The 22,968-nt window shown below is 35.7% G+C and overlaps 2 protein-coding genes across 2 annotated transcripts; both read right to left on the bottom strand.

Moving 5' to 3' along the window:
- Window positions 1-557: 557 nt before the first annotated feature.
- LOC113175083 (olfactory receptor 4C16-like) lies at window positions 558-1,490 on the bottom strand. The gene has a single exon (XM_026379247.2). It carries the CDS (start codon window positions 1,488-1,490, stop codon window positions 558-560), a length of 933 nt encoding a protein of 310 aa, XP_026235032.1.
- Window positions 1,491-9,844: 8,354 nt separating this feature from the next.
- LOC113175085 (olfactory receptor 4C11) lies at window positions 9,845-10,777 on the bottom strand. The gene has a single exon (XM_026379249.2). It carries the CDS (start codon window positions 10,775-10,777, stop codon window positions 9,845-9,847), a length of 933 nt encoding a protein of 310 aa, XP_026235034.2.
- Between the last annotated feature and the right edge of the window lie 12,191 nt (window positions 10,778-22,968).

The raw sequence follows: 22,968 nt of genomic DNA, 5'->3' as shown, positions 1-22,968 counted from the left end.
AAGAGTCCAAAGTATATTCCTTCAAGTATTGGTTTGGGGATTACCTAGATTATCCATAATGTTCACAATAACAGGAAACTTTACAATCATTGCATATGGTACATTCTGCGGAGTCAGGAGGAACAAATAAGTTGAGGTACATAATCAGATATAAGAAGTTAAAATGTCTAACAAATAAGGCTATTTGGATGAGAGAGAAGCTGCCAGTCTGTGGATATGAGCATGTGGAACAATATTGATAAGCAGAGAACACCAATGTGAAAAAAGACCAGACAAACACTAGAGAAATTTCACAAAAGATCATAGGCAAATAAGAGAATGACACAGAAGGGAAAAAATATTTAAGGCAGTAACCCTTATATATCTGTTGGCACCTCAACTAGTCTCATTTTCTACATATAGTCAATTCAAACTAACCAGTACACATGTATGCACATTTCCTAAAGGAACTCTCATTCCCCTAGGGAATATTCTATAAAATCTGCTATTAGAAGTTAAAAATTTCTACGTACTTCTTTTAGTTTAATCCAAAGGAAGAAGAATTCAAAAACCTCCATTCATCTCTTATCATCAGGGACCAATTTCTTGCTCCACAACTTCCTCATGGCATTTTTCACTTCTGCATTCCTCAGTGTGTAAATTAGAGGGTTGAGCAAAGGTGTTCCGATGGTGTAAAACACAGCTATCATCTTATCCATGGGGAAGGTGGTTGCAGGCCGTGTGTATATAAATATGCAAGGTCCAAAGAACAAGATGACCACGGTGATGTGGGAGATGCAGGTGGACAGGGCCTTTCTCCTCCCTTCTGCACTGTGGTTTCTTAGTGAATGCAAGATGATGACATAGGAGAACATGAGCATGACAAAACTCACTGTACAAATGGCCCCACTGTTGGACACCAGGAGGAGGTTGGTCACATATATGTCTGTGCAGGCAAGCTTCAACAAGGGTTCCAAGTCACAGAAGTAGTGGTCGATCTCATTGGGACCACAGAAAGGCAAACGCAAGGCAAGAAAAATCTGAACTAAAGAATGCACACAGGACCCCACCCAGGCCACAGCCACCAACACACTGCAGACCCGGCGGCTCATGATGGTCATGTAGTGCAGGGGCTTACAGATGGCCACATAGCGGTCAATGGCCATGAGGATGAGGATGAAGATCTCCAGGCAGCCAAAGAAATGCAATGAAAAGACTTGGATTATGCACTCACTGAAAGAAATAGTGGCCTTCTTCCAAAGGGCATCCACAATTGTTCTAGGGGCTATGGAAGTAGAGAAGCAGGTGTCAGATAAGGATAAATAGAAAAGGAAGAAGTACATTGGACTGCCAAGTGCCCGACTGGTCTTGATGGTGGTGATAATCAACAAGTTACCCAGCAATGTCCCCAAATAGAAAAGCAAAAATGTAACAAATACTATTTTCTTCCTAAATGGATCTTGTGTCAACCCAAGTAAGATGAACTCAGTTACATTGTTGTTTAGCTGCATGATTCCATGAATGAGAGGAAGGGGTGAATGTCAGATGATTTATCTGCAAAAGAGAATGGATTTAATTTATGGTATATTCTGGTTAAGTTGTGAAATATTTGAAAAAAGTAGTTCATAGTGCTGTGTGTGATTATGGAATATTTAAAACAAATATAATATTACTCTCTGGGTACCTTCCTGCTATGATATTTTAATTATTCATATCAAAACTTGATTCCTCAATTTTTAGTGACCACTTAGTCCCGGATATCATTTTTAAATAAGGATATGAATGTGATGCTTTCCTACACAATTCTTCAAAAACAACTCTTCTTAACTTTGGTATGATTTTGATTGATTTTGCAACTTAGATATATGAATTGCACCTACGAATTGTTTTTTACTTCTTTTTTTCATATTAAAAATTCTTGACAGTATATTTGCATGGTGAATACTTTGCATTAAAGACATATTTGATTGCCTTGGAGCTTCATGATAAAACCATAAAATCACATACTACCCTCAAACTCATACAGTTATTTATATGTGTAATAGTTACATATTTATGAAACTTCATTATAAAAATAAATGTTTTATAGCTATATAAATAATTCTAATTCTCTGAATATTTACCAACATATATGCCAGCTTGAAAAGAGGAGTAAGAACCATTTGCTCTTTTCTATGATTCTGTTTAACCTTCAAGTATCTTTATAATATTTAGTATTTGACATTTTAAAAGGCACTTAAATGAATGCTCTTTTATAGTTTGTTATAGCTCAAAAAGTCCCAACTTTATTTTTATTGTTCCCTTTTCTGAAAAGCAATCTTAGTGCCTTCACAGACCCAAAAGACATTAATTTAAAGAAGGAGTTATCCTATTTGATAGTTAAACATTTTCATGGTTGATGTTTTTAACTTAATTTAGACCTGAATTGGTTGTGTGTCGTGGTTACTACCAGTCAGTTGGTTAGGACCAGATCAGGAACATAGTGTCTCAAACCTCACATTGAAATGTGAGAAATGACAGGGGATGTGGTTTAAAAAGACACAGAGTAATCAATAACCAATTTCATTCCATTTCTTTCCATCCCTTTCATACTCAATATTTAGTCACTTTTCAAATGTCACTTTAAAAATAAAGTTTTCACTAGGATGTGTAAATATGTATAAGGGAGTGTTTACACACACACACACACACACACACACACACACATATATATATATATAACTATTACATATAGTTATCCATGTATATATGTAATTATACTATAGAATTATACATATAATTATATATAAGTGTATATAACATCATTCCCATAGCCTACCAATTTTCAGGAAAAGCTCTTTTTTTATACTTATGTATATATTTTAAGATAAATTATGCATCATAAATACATATGACTTATTTAACTTTTTAATGATTTTTAGTCCTTTTCAAATATGTAACCAATAGTATCAGAATGACATTAAGTTCCCAGCAACTTCTGTAGCCACAAAGCCCATTTCAATCATTTTATATTCTAGATAAACCATTGTACATTCATCATGTATTTCTTGATATCTTTGAAAACACTTTTCTGTGCCCCCAAGCACATTTCAAGGATTTTTTTTTTCCAAATACAGTTTATTTTGTAATCTACAATACCCTGGAATCAAGATATTAGGGAACATAGTGCTCACACCACCAAATATTTACTGGAGTATGTTATCTCATGCTATGTTCAGCTGCCTTGCAGGCATACTGAAGGTTAATATGTACATCCTATGGGATCTCTATCATGGGGAAGTGAAGAATCCAGAAGTTAAAGCAGAGTAGAGTATTCAAGCTGATCTTGCTCCCTCCTTTCCAGAAGAGCCTTTTAATTTCCATCTGGTTAAACTTCAGGACTTGTCTTTTGAGGAAGATCTCTAAGGCAGCTTTTGATAATAGTCTTAGGATTAAGAAAATTATCATTCTTGGTCCCTACAAGCTTTCTTTACAGCTTGTAAATAACATCATATATTTCTCTTTAGCACACAAGCTTCCTTCCTAGAATGAGAGCATTGGAAAAATATGTGTTCTCAGAATATTATTCTCTAAGTTCCAAACCAACACCTGTACAATGTAGGTATCATCTAAATGTTTTTGAATCACTCATTCTTTACCACTTCTGAAATGCAATAGCATTTATCACTGTTGTAGTACTATGATTACCAAGCACATTAACATCATTAATTTACTGGGGCTTTCTATCTATCCTGTATGTAGAGACATAAACATGCTCCTAATTTATAAATCCAGGAACAAAATAAAACAATAACCTAAGATTGATTTTAAATGATTTTGCAAATTCACTCCACAACCTGAATTAGAAAAATTTTAACTTTAAAAAACACCATGTTGTGATGCATGATATTGGGGATGTAAAACTCATAGAATGATCATTTTAAAGTGTTTGTGTTGTTTTTATGTTTGTTTCTCATGAATCCTTTCACCTTAAGGATAAAGGAAGAGGATTTACATGTCCTCTTGATATTAATTCATATTTTCATGTGTGTATGTAGGTTTATATACACATAATGGTTTGGAGACAAAAATGTCACTATAACTAGGCACATCCTGTAATGCCTGGTACAGTGAGTGGTGCACATCTTTAATCCCAGCTACTTGGGAGGCAGAAACAGGGAGGTTGCAAATTATGAGGCCATCTTGGGCAATTTAGGGAAAGATTTCATTTAAAAAAAGACTTTAAGTATAGCTCAGATATAGAATACTTCTGCCTTCAATCCCTACTACCATACACACAAAAAAATAAGCATCAAAAACACATCACCTTTGAATTAATACTCAACTTGAATCTTCAGACAAAACCAGCCAAATTTAGAATGGAAAAATTTCTCAAAATTCTATTAATGAACAGATAACTTGTTGGCATGGTCAGTACCAGAAGTGCTGGAAGCAAGGTAAAAAGCATTGTGTGGACAACAGAGGAGCGTGGAATACAGCGCCAGGGGTCTCCTATGATTCTGTGCTACACAGGGAGATGGCATCGAGGAGTCTTCTGCTCCTTCAGGCCTCTCTCTAGAACTACCCAACCCTCCCAGATTTAGTCTAATACATCAGAAAAATATCTGTATTGACTTTATTTCTATTCAGAATTTCCCATTCTTTGTGGGAAAACTGATGTGCTCCCATGATGTTTTATTGCCCATAACCCAAATTTGGGAGTAATATAACCTACTCTCCTGGAGCTTCATGAATCCTGCTCATTGACCAAGACATTGGTCCAGAGCTCATCATGGAATTCAGTACTAATGCCCATGCATTGTGTATCTAGCTGCCCCAAATATCATGAAATCAATGTACAGTTAGTTATTCCTCTTTTAAATGTTATGAGAGAGAGCAGGAGTATTGTGGAGAAGCAAGGATAGATTGGACAACACATTGAAGAAGTCTGATCACAGCAAATATTGAAGAAAATGGAAAGCTCTTTATCCAAAGTATTTTCAGGAACTCCCTCCTGTGCTTTATCAATCAATCAATCAATCTATCTATCTATCTATCTGTCTATCTATCTGTCTATCTATCTATCTATCTATCTATCTATCTATCTTTCACTTTCATTGCACAGTGTTTAGCCTATGAAGCATTATAATGTTTATTCTGAACAATAATGATTCTACTTATAAGTCTCAGAAATGTGTCAACTACAAATTATGTTCTTATGATACCATTTAGGAAACATGCAAGGAACACAAACCGTATAGTGTGATAAACAACATGCATTCCAGACTCTCACTTGTCAAAGTCATTATTTGCAATGCCCTTTTCTCTCAGTTCTGAGCAGTTCATAATCTCTGCTAATTTTTTGTACCAACCGCCTACTGAGGATGTATTCTGCCAAGCAATCTAATTCAAAAGCATGAATAGACTTTTTTTTTTCATTCTTCCACTTGAAGAAATTGTGGTACATCTTAAACACTGAAGTCCTCCCTCTCCCACCACATAAAGATGGCTTTCACATGCCTGGGTGCTCATAAATTTTTAGTTGAGCACAAAGGATAATATTTTCTCCCAATACTTGTTTTTATTCATTTATACTCTATATTAACATTAATCTAAAAGAAGCCATTTGAATTGTTCTTTAAAAACAAAAACCTTCCTTTCTCAGAGTATATGTCAGTAGTATAATCAGGAGACCTATAGAATTAAATTTTAAAGTTATTCTGGATTACTTTTTAATGATGCCTCTCTGTCCACAAAGACAGAAATAATATATTGCTTACCTGTTAGAGGACTCTCTGAATTAATGTCAAGTGTGTTCATCCTGTTTTTATAGAAAACTAGAAAACTAAGGTCCTCTCTATATTCCAGGGAGGTTATTTTAAGACATAATGATGTAAGGCATTAGTATCTAAGAGAGTATTATCCCTAAGGCTTCTCCTACTTTGCTGCTCATCAGCATGTTAATTGTAATGCACTTAAGTTTTGGTTTCCTATAAGAATAGCAAGCTGATCCTTCTCACAATAACTAATGAAATACAAACAAGGGTTTTGACATGTTAAGTACTCCAGGTTGAGCAAAGGTCCAGGGTAAAAGAGAAAAACCACCCATAGATAAGGAAGCAGAGAGTAGAGAAGGGGAATAAAAGAAAAACAAAGTGATACTAGTGAAAATAGAAGTGGATAATCAGGACACAACTCTACTCCTACCCAATGCCCTAAGTTGCCTCATCTTGCTGTAGAAGACAAGTTCTCTAGGTCTTGTAATTAATTTGCAAGTACAGTCTAGGGAAATCAGTGCAGCATTCTGAAATCACAGGTTCCATGCTGTGGGCTTCAGACGCCCCCCACTACAAAACAACAGATTTATAGAATATATTCTGAGGATTAATAATTACATTAAACATGGATTGCAAAATAATTTTCAAATTAATTTCCACTTGGTTTGCTAACTCATGTGAGTAAAATGACACTTCTTAACAAAGACATTTGTGTTGAAATAATTTTATTTTTCAAATATTTCTGTATTTGTCAGTTTGCATTTGTTGTAGTTTCAAGTCACATACAAATTCCATGAGGTATAAATCAACAATAGTTCATGAGAGAAAAGTGAAGCTCATAGAAGTTAAGTAGCTTGCTCAGCTTACATATTTAGTAAATTCATTAACAAGATCTCACTAATGATAGTCTTATTTCATGGTTTTTAATATTTCCATATATTTTTCTATACCAGTTAAAGAAACCTAGAAAGCTATAAAAACAAATTTCTATTGGCTGAGTTATGTGGCCTCAGGTTGTGGAGCTTAAAATCCATAGTGAGTAAATGAGGTTATGTTGAAATTCAGGTATCCATGGGGTATGCAAATAGACAAGTTTCAGTTGACAGATGAAGACAGAGGAAGGTTTTTTTTTAAAGTCTGAATTTCTAGACAAGGCTGTAGAGCTTGTTTTGGTAATAATTAATTTAAAATAGTAATTTAAATTATGATATTGGGTGAGTTCATCTGAGAAACAATTTGAGATATTAGAAAAGCCAATCACCCTTAAAATGTAGGATGACACCAATCTCTAGCCAAAGGGGAATATTGAAGTGACTACCCACCCTTCAACACAACTAATCGAAAGAGAAATTATAAATTCTAATTGTCCCTGCATTTTAGCAAATTAATTTGTTGAAAACCATCTTTGACAGGAGACATGGTTGAAAAATCCTCTGTTGGGATATAGGAGTGTATATTCTTGTGCATGTGTTGGTGTGTGTGTGTGTGTGTGTGTATTCTTGTGCATGTGTTGGTGTGTGTGTGTGTGTGTGTATGTGTATGTGTGCACATGTGTTGGTGTTATGCAAAGAAAAGATTGAACAAATCTATGATGGACTCATATTCCCAGGGTCAATAATTATAAGACCCTCATTGTACCTGATTTGTCAATTGTGGGACACCAATGTGAGCACTGGGTTTTATTAGGTTTCATGAAACAAATAACAAAAAAATGGATACAAAAACAGAATATGAAGAAGCTACATAGGGAAAAATGGAAGATGCTTTTATATACCAAAAGCATTAGTAGTAAAATTAAAACTGAATAAATAAGCCAGGCATAGTGTCATTTGATTACAGGCCATGGTCTTCTGAAGATGAAATGAAAAAACTACATGGATCAGGAGTTCCAGGCCAGCTTGGGCAACACAGAAAGACCCTGTCTTAAAAAAAATAAACAAACAGAATACTACAGTGACACAGCCACATCAATTTTTATAGCAGCTCAACACACAATAGCTGAACTAGGGAACCAACCTAGATGTCCTTCAACAGATGAATGGATAAAGCAAACATGGTATATACACAATGGAATACTACTCTTCAATAAAGAAGAATGAAATGATGGCATTTGCTGACCAATGGATGGAGCTGGAGAATATCATGCTAAGCAAAATAAGCTAATTTCCCCAAACTAAAAGCTAAATGTTTTCACTGATATGCTGATGTTAATGCATAAGAAGGAGGCAGGGTCTAGGGAAGAATTGTGATTTTGGATTAGGCAGAGGGGAGTAGGGGGGTATAGGGGTAAGGAGGATAGTAGAATGAATTGGACATTATTACCTTATGTGCATATATAATTAAATGACTAGTGTGATTCTACATCATGTACAACCAGAATGAGAAGTTATACTCCATTTATGTATAATATGTCAAAGTGCATTCTGTTATCATGTATAACTAATTAAAACAAATAAAAAATGAAAAAAACACACAAACAAACCAAAACTGTGGAAGTGAAAGAAAATAATTTTTTAAAGTTCTGTTACACCATATCCATCTAAATCACAATTTCAGAGTGACTACCCACTCTCAAACATGATTGATCTAAAAGGAAACTATGAATTTTAATTATCTCTGCATTTTAGGAACTGTGTGGGATAAATAATCATCTCTGACAGAAGACATGGTCTGAAATGGCCATATTTTCTCATTTAATAATGCTGAGGCTGGGGTCTTTATAATATACTGAAGCTAAGGAGTATTGACCCTTCATGGTACAGTTCAGGGATTGCAAAACTAACATGGAGCTGTTAATATGCTCCTCACACTTGGGCATGACAATTCCATTAACAATTATAACTTGTGAATAATCTATACAACCATTCGTAGACAGCACAAATAAACTGGTGGTGCATACTTATAATCCCAGCAGCTTGAGAGTCCCAGGCAGGAGGATTGCTAGTTCACACACAGCCTCAGCAAATTAGAAAAGCCCTAAGCAACTTAGAAAGACCCTGTCAAAAGAAAAACTAAAGAGGGCTGGGGATATGACTCAGAAGTAAAGCATCCCTGAGTTCAATCAGAGCAGTGGTGTGCTCGCCCCAATCTCATTGAAGAGAGACAAGCAGTATGAGGATTTTCTGAATGCATATAGTCTTTTCACTTGTTTCTTTGACATTATCAACTTTGCAGATCATATCATTTTTATCTTCAAACTGGATTCTATATCTTTGTCTTAAGTCTCTAAAAATACATTGTATCTTCAGTGCAGTTTAAAAAAGAACTTTTAGTTTGCAACATCTATTATTTTATTTTCCTATTTCTTGAGTCACGCAGTTTTGTTATTATACTTTCAATGCCCTAATGAGTTAAGTAGCTGAATATCTCAAAGATGTTCACTAGCACATTTAGGAATCTCGCAAATAGAGTTTTATCTTACTAGTGAAAGGAAATAATAAATTAAAATAAACTAAGATGTAAAAGGAAAGCCTCTGATTAAAAAGAATATAAGTTTTCAAATAGAAACTAGCCATGAAATGAAATGGGAAGTCCTGATACACTGAATCCATTCCTTTGCCTTAAAATGTTCATGAGGAAGACCAATATTTTGTTGTAAATCTGTTATAAAAGAAATTAAATACAAATAACTGTACGTTGTTGGTAGATGTTCGCAAGTTTGAACAGGTGGGATTTTTATAAATGTCTTCCTTCTTACCAAACCTGTACGCAGACAGTGTTGTGAGATGTAGCTCACAGGCAGCCAGAATTGAGCTCTCAGAAAAATTATGAGCCAGAATTAGTATTTTGGGGAAACTCCTGTCTATTGGTCAGGAGAACAATTCATCAGCAGGAAATCAAATGTAATGATATTAGAGTTCAAAGGGGTAGTCAGGAAAGTGGAAAACAAAAGACTCTTAAAAAGTCTATTGGAGCATGATATTTTGAATACTCTAGCACTGACACACACAAAAATGACTTAATATGGTCAACTAACTAAAAAAACTAAGAACCCCACAACATATGCAATGATAGTAAGATACATCCACAATATTCAGACATGATTGAATTCAATGTCTGTACTTATTCATCAAATCATAACTGAATAAGTATAAGACATGGCCCTCAGTTCACGCCTTGTTTTCTGATGCAGTTTTAACATGCCAAAGCTTTTTCATGGCATTTTTCACCTCTGCATTCCTCAGTGTGTAGATGAGTGGGTTGAGGAAGGGTGTTCCAATGGTATAAAACACTGCCACCATCTTGTCCATGGGGAACGTGGTTGGGGGGCGTGTATATATGAATATACAGGGACCAAAGAACAAGACAACAACAATGATGTGAGACGTGCAAGTGGACAGTGCTTTTTTCCTCCCTTCTGCACTGTGGTTTCTCAGAGAATGCAAGATGACAACATATGAGATCATCAAAATCACAAAGCTGCTGGAACAAATTGCCCCACTGTTAGTAACCAACAGCAGATTGATCATATAAGTGTCCATACAGGCAAGTTTTAGCAAGGGCTGCAGATCACAGCAGTAATGGTCAATCAAGTTGGGTCCACAGAAGGGCAATCTCAAGGCCAGGATAATCTGAGCAATGGAATGTATAAAGGACCCTATCCAGGCAAGGACAATCAAGATGTGACAGACCTGCCTCCTCATGATCCTTGGATAATGCAAAGGCTTACAGATGGCCACATAGCGATCAGCAGCCATGAGGATGAGGACAAAGATCTCCATGCAGCCAAATAAGTGTAGTGCAAAGACCTGTGTCATGCACTCATTGTAGGATATGACTTTCTTTGCAGAGAGAGCATCCACAATTAATCTAGGGGCTGTGGAAGTGGAAAAGCAGGAATCAGCAAAGGATAGATAAAACAGGAAGAAGTACATGGGGCTTCCAAGCGTCCGGCTGCACTTGATGGTCACAATAATGAGCATATTCCCCACTACAGTCCCCATATAGAAAATTAAGAAGATTAAAAACACCATTTTCTGCCTCAGAGGATCCTGTGTCAATCCTAGCAATACAAACTCAGTCACATTGTTCTTTTGCTGCATCATCTCAGTTGATATGGGAGTATCACAATTTGGAAACCCCCTATCTGCAAAGAAGAAAAGAAGAAAATGTAAAATGAATACTAAACATATGCTTTGAATATTAATTATCAAACATGAAGTTGAAAATTTCAAAGAGATTAGCATTTGCATTTTTATATATTTTTTCTGAATAAAATTGAATTTCTAGAATTTATTTAATGCATTTACAATTTATTTAATGCATTTACCAATTATATTTGAAAATAAGGAAATATCAAACTAATAAATAGCAAGAGCTTCCTCAAGCAAACGTGTGTGTGTATCACATTTAGTATATAAAACCATATTTTTTCAAATACAAATGGATCACAGATCTGTCTTAAAAATTTAACAGAGGGCAAAGAATATATTATCAAACAGAATCTCATCTTTATTAAAAAGATTAAGCATATTAACAAATGCTCCATTTCATTCAGAGTTCATGCATTCAAGTTAAAATTCCAGTTGGATATCCTTTGCACCTATATCAAATAAATAAAGCAATACTTTGATAACTGTCTTTTTAATAAAAGATATGTAGAAATGTGTGAGAAATAGTAAGTTACACCTATCTTTGGTGGGTTCAAGTGCTTGCAAGCTCCTAGTGATCTCAAAGCTTGTAGTCTCACAACTGTACAAAGACATTGATCCAGAGATTCCTTTCCCTTAGACACAGCCAGTCAGGCACAAAGAATCATTTTAGAGCTGATAAGCAAATCCAACAAAGCAGCAGGGAACAAGACTAATACTGCAGCCCTTTCAGTGGTAGTTAAAAAGAAAAAGCAAAGGGAGGGCTGGTTGTATAGCTCAGATGGTAGAGTGCTTGCCTCCCATGCACAAGGCCCTGGGTTCAATGCCCTCTGAGTTTAATCCTTAGCAAAAAAAAAAAAAAAAAAAAAATCAAAATGCTAATGAAAAAAATCCAGGATGATACTATTATGAAAATACTGATTACTATAAAGAACACATTGTAAGTTGTAATTCAAAATTTCAACAGGGGCTGGGCTCAGGGGCACAAACCTGCTTCCAAGAGCCTCAGGAGGGAGGCTGAGGCAGGATTTATTGAGAGTTGAAAGCTAGCCTCAGCAATAGCAAGGCACTAAGAAACTCAGTGAGACCCTGTCTCTAAACCCCTAAAAAAAAAAAAAAAATTCAACATGGTATTCTCATAGGATGATAAAATTTTCATTAACAGAAAAAATATGCTTGCATATATATACATCCTTATAAAAATAAATATTATTTAAAAAACCATAAAATATTTGCAGGGTGGACACTGCTTTCTTTGAAATGAGGAAGAGCTATTTTTAAATGACTCACTTTAATAATATTTGAAAATATTATTATATAATATTAAATATATAATCATACCCCAATTAGAAAAAAAGTTGAAATACCTTACCTTAGGAGAGACTATTATTCATATCAGCATGTCATTGATTCATCACAACTATCCTCTGTTGTGTACAGGAGAGATGTATTTTAGACAGCACTGAGCTTCAGCAAGAGGAGAGGTAATTGTAAGACTCAGCACTGTTTAAGTGCATCATAAACCACCACACTGTATTAACTACAGGTTCACTTGCTTCATATGGATATGTTCTAAATATATTCCTTATGAGAGCTATTTAGGAAACAGAGATGAAGAAAATGTTCTTGTCTTCTAAGAATTAAGTAATATAAAATATGTTCATTTATATCAACAAATCAATTTTCTTTTCTTATCTCTATAGATAGATAGATTTAGATATGTAATCATCCTAACACATCTGTGTGGTACTGTGTGTGTGTGTGTGTGTGTGTGTGTGTGCGTGTGTGTGTTTTAGGCATAAGAATGGTATATATTGGAGTAAATTGAATAAGAGAATCAAGATATTTTCTATGAATATAAATAGGTATTGTTCTATACCATTTTTTTACTTAGCTACTATTGAAGAAAAGGTATTCCTACATTTCACAATATGAATAGCAACATCTAAAACACCAAAACTATTATTTCTATTTATACCTTATAACCATACCTATCAACAACCATACCTAATAGTATCAAATTTCTGTTTACTGTGCCTATTATTTTATTTTATTGGTACTTATTTGTACATGACAGCAGAATCCATTTTGAGAAAATTATAAAAGCACAAGATATATCTTATTCTAATTAGGACTCCGTTTTTTGGGGGTCGACATGATGGTGGAGTTCACTTAGGAAAATTATGTTACATTTATTCTACTGTCTTTCAGAATATCATGCTAAGTGAAAAAAGCTAGTTCCAAAAAACCAAAGGTAGAATGTTTTCTCTGATATGTGGAAGCTAAACCACAATAAAGAGAAAGAGGGGAAGAAGAGAAGCTCAGTAGATTAGACAATAGGTGTAAGGAAGGGAGTATAGGAAGAGGAAAGACAGAAGAATAAATATAACATATTTTTTAATAAATCATGTTCTCATTTTAGATTGTAAAGCATTTCTATAAAATATTCTAAAGGTCTTATTCTTCAACAAAGCCCTGTAATTGTGTTAGATACTGGTTTTGACATTAATCTGATTCATTTTCTGCAAGTTTAAATACAAATCATACCAACCTTACCATCTTTGGCAAGATTAGAATGCAAGGTTAGAATGTTCATTTGCCCTCTTCCCAAGGTAATTTAGAGTCTACTTACTCAAAGGAGAATTTTAAATGTGGTACTAAGTCAATCCCTGATTTTTCTGCAATCATGATGTCTTTGGTCTCACCAACAAGTTTATGCTCTAAGCTGCATGCTTGAAGGCAAAATAAACTGGCTCCAGATTCATTCAGCACTTTCTGAAATCTACCCCCACACAGGATTTTCACTAGGACTTTCCTCCCTTTTGCCCGCCTTGGAGATGTATTTCATATGAATGATGCAAATTAAAGGTGTCCTGGGAAGAAATTCCCTGAAGTGTCCCAACCCTCTCAGGTGAAAAATAAGTCATATATGATGAGTAACTTAATCTTCAATTTATTTCAGATTATGAGATAAAGAGGTTATTTATTCTTATAATTAAAGATACTAATTTGGGTAATACGTGGCAGTTTGGGCTACAAAAACAAAAATTTAAAAAGTAGGAACTTATCTTCCAATACTATTCTCCAATAAAATGATAGCTCCTTTTTGAAAGAGTGTCTATTTCCAGAACTGAACTGGGAATGCATAGGAGCAACTGGAGCGTCTTACAGTGATAAAGAATGGGTTATTGCTGAAATACACACACGCTCACAGTGATGGACATGTGGGACAGGGATACAGGGTCAACTTAAAGAGCCTACAGGGATCAAAACTGAATATATAGCTGCAACATAAGTAAGTAAACCATACTGAAATATAGCCTGAAGTATGACATATCTATCCAAGAGTCCACAGTGTTATAATTGAATAAATAACAGAAGAGAGGAGAATAGAGAAACTTATATGAATATAAATTTGAAGTATTTGCAGAGACAAGGTGTCCTGGAAGTTTTAGAGGACACCCATGCCTCTTCTTGTGGGCTGTGTGAATAGTGACTTCCTTCCAAACAAGATAGTATTGAATGGGGGACAAGTGGATGCAGAGAGGAATGCAACCATGGCTGCCTCAGCCAAGTGGGCAAGTTCCCAGCAAGTGTAAAGTCACACTGGTGGCACATACCCACTGATGTGACATGATAAAAATAAAACTTTATTTCTTTGATGTTCCATCCTCCAAAATCTCACAATTCCAGGCTGAGTAACAGCAGGCAAGCAATACCTGAGAATGTTAGTTCAAAATGTTGACTTGCTTTCCTGAAAAGTGTCAAGGTCATTGAAAAACAAAGACAGTATCCCTGTCTATCTGTACTGACAAAAACACGACAAAATCAATGTGTCATCTTGGACAGGATTCTGAAGAGAAAAAAGATAGGACATAAAAATTGGGATATCTAATAAAATATGAATCTCAGTCAATAATTGTGTACTAATATTTATTCATTTGTTTTGAAAAATGTAATCAATAAATTATCAAAAGACCTAAATAGATACTTCTCAACTGAAGAAATACAAGTGAAAGCAAATACTTGAAAAAAATGTTCAACATCTTTATCAATCAGAAAAATGGAAATCAAAACTTTGTTGAGATTTCATCTCACTCCGGTCCAAATGGCAATGATCAAGAATACAAATAATAATAGATGCTGACAAAGGTGTGAGGGAAAAGGTACATTCACAGTGCATTTGACTGCAAATTAGTGCAATCACTTTGGAAAGCAGAATGAAGATTCCTTTAAAGACTAGAAGTGGAATCACCATCAATCCGACTTTCCCACTCTTTGGTATTTATCTAAAAGAATTAAAATATGATATAGGCACTAAAATGTTTATAGAAGTGCAATTCACAATAGCCAAATTATGGAACCAGCCCAAGTGTCCATGAGATGATGAATGAATAAAGAAAATGTGGTGCATATGCACAGTGAAATTTTACTCAGCCCTAAAGAAAAATGGAATTATGTTATTGGGTGGAAAATGGATGGAACTGCAAAACTTCATGCTAAGTTAAATAAACCAGACCCAGAGTTAAGCGTTGACTCTTTTCTCTCTAATGAAAAAGCTAAGGCAAAATAAAGGGGAAATTGGGGGAAGAAAATGTGAAAATAGAAGGGAGATCAGATGAAGGAGATGTTGAAGCTCAGATAATTACCACTGTCCCGTCCCAATAGGCCATTGCTACTCTGCTGCTTTTAGGTTTTTTTACACCATAGATTAATTTTTCATCTTCTAGAAATTTATATAAATAAAATCATAAATATGGAACTCTTTTATGAACAGGTTCTTTCATTCATCAAAATATTGTTGCTATTCATTACAAGTATTGTGCATATCAGTGCTTCTCTCCTTTTTCTTCATTTTTTTTATTAATAGACACTTGAGTCTCTTGATATTCACAAACCTGCCTAAATTGTATAGTACAATCATTTTATGAACATACTGTATTTCTTGAACAAAGAGCTAGAAATTGGATCATTGGGATATATTTTAAGTGCATATTTACTTACTTGGTGAGCAGTCAGAACTTTAATGGAAGTTGTTCTCAGTGGTACACATCAGTAATCCCAGAAGCTCATGAGGGTGATACAGGAGGATTGTGAGTTCAAAGCCAGGCTCAGCAACTTAGTAAGGCCCTAAGCAACTCAGTGAAAGACTGTCTCTAAATATAATACAGAAGGGAGCTCAGGCCCAGGTCAAGCCCAGGACTACCCCCATCCCTGCCCAACTGTGGGCCCTTCAGCAAGCCCAGGTCCAGGCCTAGGACTGCCCATGCTGACCCAGGCTGGAGACCAGGCCTAGTCCACACCCATGGGACACTGCAGATATTGCCGTAGCTCTTGCTACATAGCCCTCCCTACATAATGGCTTTCACCCTGGGACAATAGACAGGGCCTGGAGCCATCTGAATCTCCAAACAGGCAGCCCAAAGCCATTGTAAGCACACTCTTCCAGCCCCATCTCTGAAAGTGGTTGCACCCATCTTGGGACACTCCTACCGCTATCTTTGCTATTGCTGCTACCATCTTTAGTTGCAGTAGCATCTATCTTGGGACACTGGCTGTGAACTGGAAGCCCAATAGCAAGGTGAGGTACAGGTAATCTTCAGGGTCACTCCAAAAGTATAGGGTAGAAACTGTAATACTTCAGATCTGCTCTGCAAGAAGGTCAATACATTGACAACATGAAAACACAAGGAAAGAAAGTGCCCCAAAACAAACCAGGATACTACAATAATAGAATCCACTGACAGCACAGTTGATAAAATATCAGAGAAAGAGTTCAGAATGATCATAATTAAAATGATCTGTAATTGAAGAATGACCTGATAGAGCAAATACAGGAAAAAAATGATCATTCCAACAAAGAGACAAGAGACAAATTCCATTGATCACACCAACAAAGAAATATGGGAGCAAATACAGGTAGCAAAATATTACTTCAAGAAAGAGATAAAAATTCTGAAAAAAAATAAGAATGTTTTGAAATGAAGGAGACAATAAACCAAATAAAAAACTCAACAGAAAGCATCACCAACAGACTAGATCATTTGGAAGATAGAACATCAGATAATGAAGACAAAATATACACTCTTTAAAATAAAGCTGACCACACAGTGAAGATGATAAAAAACCATGAACAGAACACACAAGAATTATGGGATAGCATCAAAAGAACAAATCTAAGATTTATTGGGATATAAGAAGGTACAGAGATTTAAACCAAAGGAATGCACAATCTCTTCAATGAAATAATATCAGAAAATTTCCCAAATATGAAGAACGAATTAGAAAATCAAATACAAGAGACTTACAGGACATCAAATGTACAAAATTACAACAGCTATATAGCACTGCACATTATAATGAAAATGCCTGGATATAGAATAAGGATAAAATTTTAAGGCCACATGAGTGGAAACAGATTACATATAAGGGAGACCAATTCAGATCTCAGCAGATTTTTTCATTTCAGACTCTCAAATCCAGGAGATCCTAGAACAACATATACCAAACTCTGAAAGAAAATGGATGCCAATCAAGAATCTTTTATCCAGCAAAATTAAACTTCAGATTTGATGACAAAATAAAAACCTTTCATGATGAACAAAAGTGAAAAGAATTTACAGTGAGAAGCCTGCACTACAGTGCATTCTCAGCAATATATTCCAGGAGGAGGAAATGAAAAACAACAATGAAAATCAGCAAAGGGAGGAACTACAGTAAAGGGAAGACTAATCAAAGGAGAAACTAAGTCAAGTTAAAAACCAAAAATAAAGCAAAATATCCAGGAATACAAATCATATTCCAATAATAACCCCAAATATGAATGGCCTAAACTCATCAATTAAAAGACATACACTGACAGATTAGATTTTAAAAAAGACCCCAAAATATGTTGCCTTCAAGAGATTCATCTCATAGAAAAAGACATCCACAGACTGAAGGGGAAAGAGTGGGAAAAACATACCACTCAAATGAATCTCATAAATAGGCAGGGGTTTCCATCCTCATCAGATAAAGTGGACTTCAAACCAAAGCTAGTGAAAAGGGATAAAGAAGGATATTTCATTTTGCTTAAGGGATTCATACATCAACAAGACATAACAATCATGGATGATGAGTCATCCATGTATGTCAAACAAAGCCTCCTCAAATATAAGAACCAAAAGGACCACAACACTTTAATACAGTGACTTTAATACACTTCTCTCACTACTGGATAGATCTTCCAAACAAACAAACTAACAAACAAAAATAAACTATAGAACTCAATAAAACAATCAATAGTTTAGACTTCACAGACATACATAGAATATTCCATGCATCAACAAGTGAATACACTTTTTTCTCAGGTAAACCCTAGCCACCAGGATGAAAAGTAGGAGAGGTAAAACTCAACTTACTAAAATTCATGATGAAAAAGGAAATACCACAACAGACATTATTGAAATATAGAAGACAATTAGAAACTATTTTGAAAATTTATACTCCAGTAAAATAGAAGACTTTGGAGATATGGACAAATTTCTAGAGGCATATGATCAAACCAAACTGAGTCAAAAGGACATACACAAATTAAACACATCAACTCCAAGCAAAGAAATAGAAAACACCATCAAAAGCTTACCAAACAAGAAAATCCCAGGACCAGATGGATTCATAGGTGAGTTTTATAAGACCTACAAAGAAGAAGTAATACCAATACTCCTCAAATTATTCCATGAAACTGAAAAGGAAGGGACCCTTCCAAACTCATCCTATGAAGCTAGAATGAATATAGATGCAAAAATTCTCAAAAAATCTGGCAAATCACATACAAAAACATATTTAAAAAAATACTGCACCATGATCAAGTGTAGTTCATTACAGGGATGCAAGGTTCAACATACAGAAATAAATAAATGTAATTCATCACATCAATAGATTTAAGGATAAGAATCATATGATTATAAAAATAGATGCAGAGAAAGCATTTGATAAAATATAGCACCTTTTCATTTTCAAAACACTAGAAAAACTAGGGAAAGTAGGAACATAACTCAACATTGTACAAGATATCTATGCTAAACCCAAGGGTAACATCATTCAAAATGGAGAAAAATTGGAAATATTCACTCTTAAAAATTGGAACAAGTCAGGGATGCTCTCTATCAGCACTTCTGTTTATCATGTAGGGGAAAAGACACCCTCATACATTGCTGGTGGGACTGCAAATTGGTGCAACCAATCTGGAAAGCAGTATGGAGCTTTCTTAGAAAACTTGGAATGGAACCACCATTTGACCCAGATATCCCACTCTTTGGTCTATACCCAAAGAATTTAAAATCAGCCAACTATATTGATGCAGCCACATCAAGTTTTACAGCAGCTCAATTCACAATATCTAAACTGTGGGACCAACCTATATGCCCTTCAATAGATAAATGGATAAAAAACCTGTGGTATATATACACAGTGCAATATTACTAAATATTAAAAGAGAATAAATTTGTGGCATTTTCAAGTAAATGGATGGACTGGAGAATATTATGCTAGGTAAAGTAAGCCAATCTCAAAAAACCAAAGGCTGAATGTTCTCACTGACAAGTATATGTTGATACATAATGGTAGGAGCATAGGAAAAGTGGAGAAACTGTGATTGGTAAAGGGGAAAAAGGGAAGGGAAGGAGACATGGGGCAGGAAAGATGGTGGAATGAGATGGACATAATTACCCCAGGAACATGTATGACTGTACATATGGTGTGATGCTACATTGTGTACAACTATAGTAATTAAAATTCTGCTGCAGTTGTGTGCAATGAGTCAAAATGTATTATGCTGTCATATATACCTAACTAGAATTAGTAGTGAGAGACCAATCTTGCACATGACTGAGTCACACTCCCCAACTGGGTGCTGAGGCATCCAGTTGCAGAAATGTGGCAGAACTTTCCCCACCCTTCTTGGGTTCAAGGGATGTGTCTTCAAGCATGGGCGTGTCTTGCTACAGCCCCATGGGTGGAACTATGCTCACCTGTTCCTTTGTAATATTAACCTTTGCCCTGTTTGGGATAGAATGTTCCATGGAAACACCTTTTGTGTGTCCCCTTCTCTTACTGTGCTCTTGGGTGTGGCCTACCTAGATGTCAGTCAACCTGCTGACAGCAGACATCATGAAGCTAGACCTGACCCCTTGTCTCATTTGAACAGCTTCTCCTCAATAAAAGGGGTCAGCATGTGTGGGATCTCTTTCTCTCTCTCTTCCTGCAGACCCTTAAGGCCAGAGGAGCCGTCACAGCGACCTCAAAAGAAAAATGTTTTTCTGTCTCTTGTGTGGTTATTTCGTGCAACCCAATTAGCTCAGTTCACCTGGGTGACCCCTAAGCATTTTAGTTACAAACCACCACCCCCCCCCCCCCGGCAATAAATAAATAAATAAATGTAGTAATCAGACTTCTAGGACAGTTATTTATAATCTAAAAGGTAGGGATCCATGGTTAATTAGACTTCCTGAAAAAAGACTATGAGCAAAGGAGAACTGACCCTTTCCCTGGGCATAGGTTTTTTACCATAATGCTTTTTATAATTTCATTTCACAACCAGGTCTGGTTTTGCCATCACAGTATATTGATTGTAGAATATTTGGAAGTCTGTATAATGTAGATTGCTAGCAGAATATCTGTATAAGTGGAGACAAAAACAAACAAACAAACAGAGAAAAGCAGAAAACAAACAAGAGAATAGGAGTGAATTAAAGGATAAGCATTACAAAGGATCTTTCTAGTGGTCTGTTTTTTTTTTTTCATACACATATGCAGAAAATGGACATTCATTATATTTAATTGTTGATATGGCCGAACATCAGACTAAAGTGTTGTAGATAATGAATCCACAAAAGGCCTTAAAGGTCTTTTCCCTGGAAGTGGGTGTCTTTGCACAGTTGATCTTGTGTTGGACTGGGAAAAGCTAAAACACTTTGCTCTGTAGAGCCCTAGTGTGGGACTGGACTAGTTTCCATGAATTGTTCAGGTACACTCACTCCCATCTGGCTACTCCAAGTCATCAATGCCTGGACTATTGGCTCATCTATTTCTCATCAAGATTTAGTAAAATGAAAGGACAACAAAGGTCTGAAAGATAAATCTATGAAGGAGAAAGAGGGGGACCAGACTGCTTCAATAAAAACTGAAGTGTTTGGGGGCAGGTTATGCCACAGCAAGAAGTTGCAACTAGAAATTACTTTTAACCCAGCCCCTTGGTCAAAGTCCTTAATTGACATCCCTGCCTCTCTTTTTCAGAAGAGGCAACAATGTCTATTGACTTTCTACTTGAGAACTCAGGATTAGATAGATATTCACAGATTAGGCACCATAATGAAAAAGGACAAGGTTGTGTCAATAAATTACTAAGTGTTTTGTGGTGTTTGTATGGAGATCTGTCAACCTCTTCTCCTAGAAGATGCATTTCTTCCTGGGCTAAGTCATGACTCAATTTGAAGTTAAGTCATTCAATCTAGCCCTGATCTACAGGACAGAAGACATTTCTTTGGATTTCTGGCATTTGATAGTATGTATTTTTAGTTTTTTTTTTGTAGGTTTTCCCTATAATAACTTGGAGCAAATTTGTAGGTGTCCTATAAAATTGTAAAGGTTTTTATATAAATTTTTTGTAGATGTAAGAATTGTGTACATTTGCATGAAGCAGAACCATAGAACTAAGAGATTTCTTATGGATACAAATCAATAGAGTTCCACACTAGTCTATACTTAGTTGCAATTAGGGGAAAGGGATTCCAATTATATCAGTGGGAACATCATCACCAACAGAATTACCTAGAATATCCAAAATAGATGTTATTTGCATATATCCACTCAAGTTCCATTTATCAACAACCATCCCTAGTAGTGTCCATTTCCATCAGGAACTACAGTGCCCAGTTTTTGATTATTTTTTGTTGCTTTTAATCCATGTTCTCACTTTTGATTGGAAAGCATTCCTAGAAAAGACCCTACAGGTCCTATCCTTCAATAAAGTCCTGGAGTGTGCTAGAAACAGGTTGTGACCTTAATCTGATTTATTTTCTGTAAGTATAAATACAAATAAGTTAATATCAATCGTACCAACTTTGACAAAATAATGCAAGGTTAGAATGTTCATTTGCCCTCTTTTCAAAGTAATATAGAGGTCACTTACTCAAATAAGAATTTTAAAAGTTTTCCTAAATCAATGCCTGATTATTCTGGAATCAGGATGTCTTTGGTCTCACCAACAAGTTTATGCTCTAACCTGCATGCTGGAAGGCAAACTAAATGGCTCCAGACTCATTCAGCACTTTCTGAAATCTACCCACACACAGGAGTTTCACTGGGACCCTCCTCCCCTCTTGCCTTCCCTGAAAGTGCATTTTATATGAATGATGCAAATCATGGGAATCCTCGGAAGAAATTCCCTCAAGTGTCCCTTCCTAAGAGGAGAAAAATGAGTTAAATGTGATAAAGAACTTCATCCTTGATTTATCTCAGATTATGTGATAAAGGGGTAGATTATTCTTATAATTAAAAGTACTAATTTGGGTGATAAGTGGCACTTTTGGTTAGAAAACAAAACAAAATTATAGGACATGGATCTTTCTTTCCAATACTATTGTTCAAGAAAATGATCAGTCCTTCTTGAAAGAATGTCTGCTTCCAGATCTGTGCTAATAGAGAAACTGGAGCATCTTACAGTGGTAGAGAGTAAGGGTGTCCTAAAACACACATTCACTCATGGTGAAGGGAATGTGGGACAGGGACACTAGGTCAACAGCCTACAGGGGTCAAAACTGTGAAAAGTGTAGGAGCAACATAAAGAAACTGTACTGAAATATAACCTGCACTATAACACATGCACCCGAGAATCCAAATAACTAAATTTAAAGGAGAGTAGAGAAATTTCTAAGAACATAAATTCAAAGTATTTACATAGATAAAGTGTCCTGAAAGTTTTAGAGGACGCCCATGACTCTTCTTGTGGGCTGTGCCTAGTGACCCCTTCCAAACAAGTCAGTATGGGATAGGGGATGAGCAACTACAGAAAGGAATGTGACCATGGCTGCTTCAGCTACATAGGCAAGTTCCCAGCAAGGGTGAAGTCACACTTGTAGCACATACCCATTGACGTGGTATGA

This window comes from Urocitellus parryii, chromosome 4 (assembly GCF_045843805.1).
Source record: "Urocitellus parryii isolate mUroPar1 chromosome 4, mUroPar1.hap1, whole genome shotgun sequence".
Classification (NCBI taxonomy): domain Eukaryota; kingdom Metazoa; phylum Chordata; class Mammalia; order Rodentia; family Sciuridae; genus Urocitellus; species Urocitellus parryii.
Note: the sequence above shows the minus strand (reverse complement) of the source record. Positions and strands in the feature narration are given on the sequence as shown.

Coding starts and splice junctions, on each gene's coding strand:
- LOC113175083 (XM_026379247.2), bottom strand. CDS start 1,490: ATGCAGCTAAACAACAATGTAACTGAGTTCATCTTACTTGGGTTGACA.
- LOC113175085 (XM_026379249.2), bottom strand. CDS start 10,777: ATGCAGCAAAAGAACAATGTGACTGAGTTTGTATTGCTAGGATTGACA.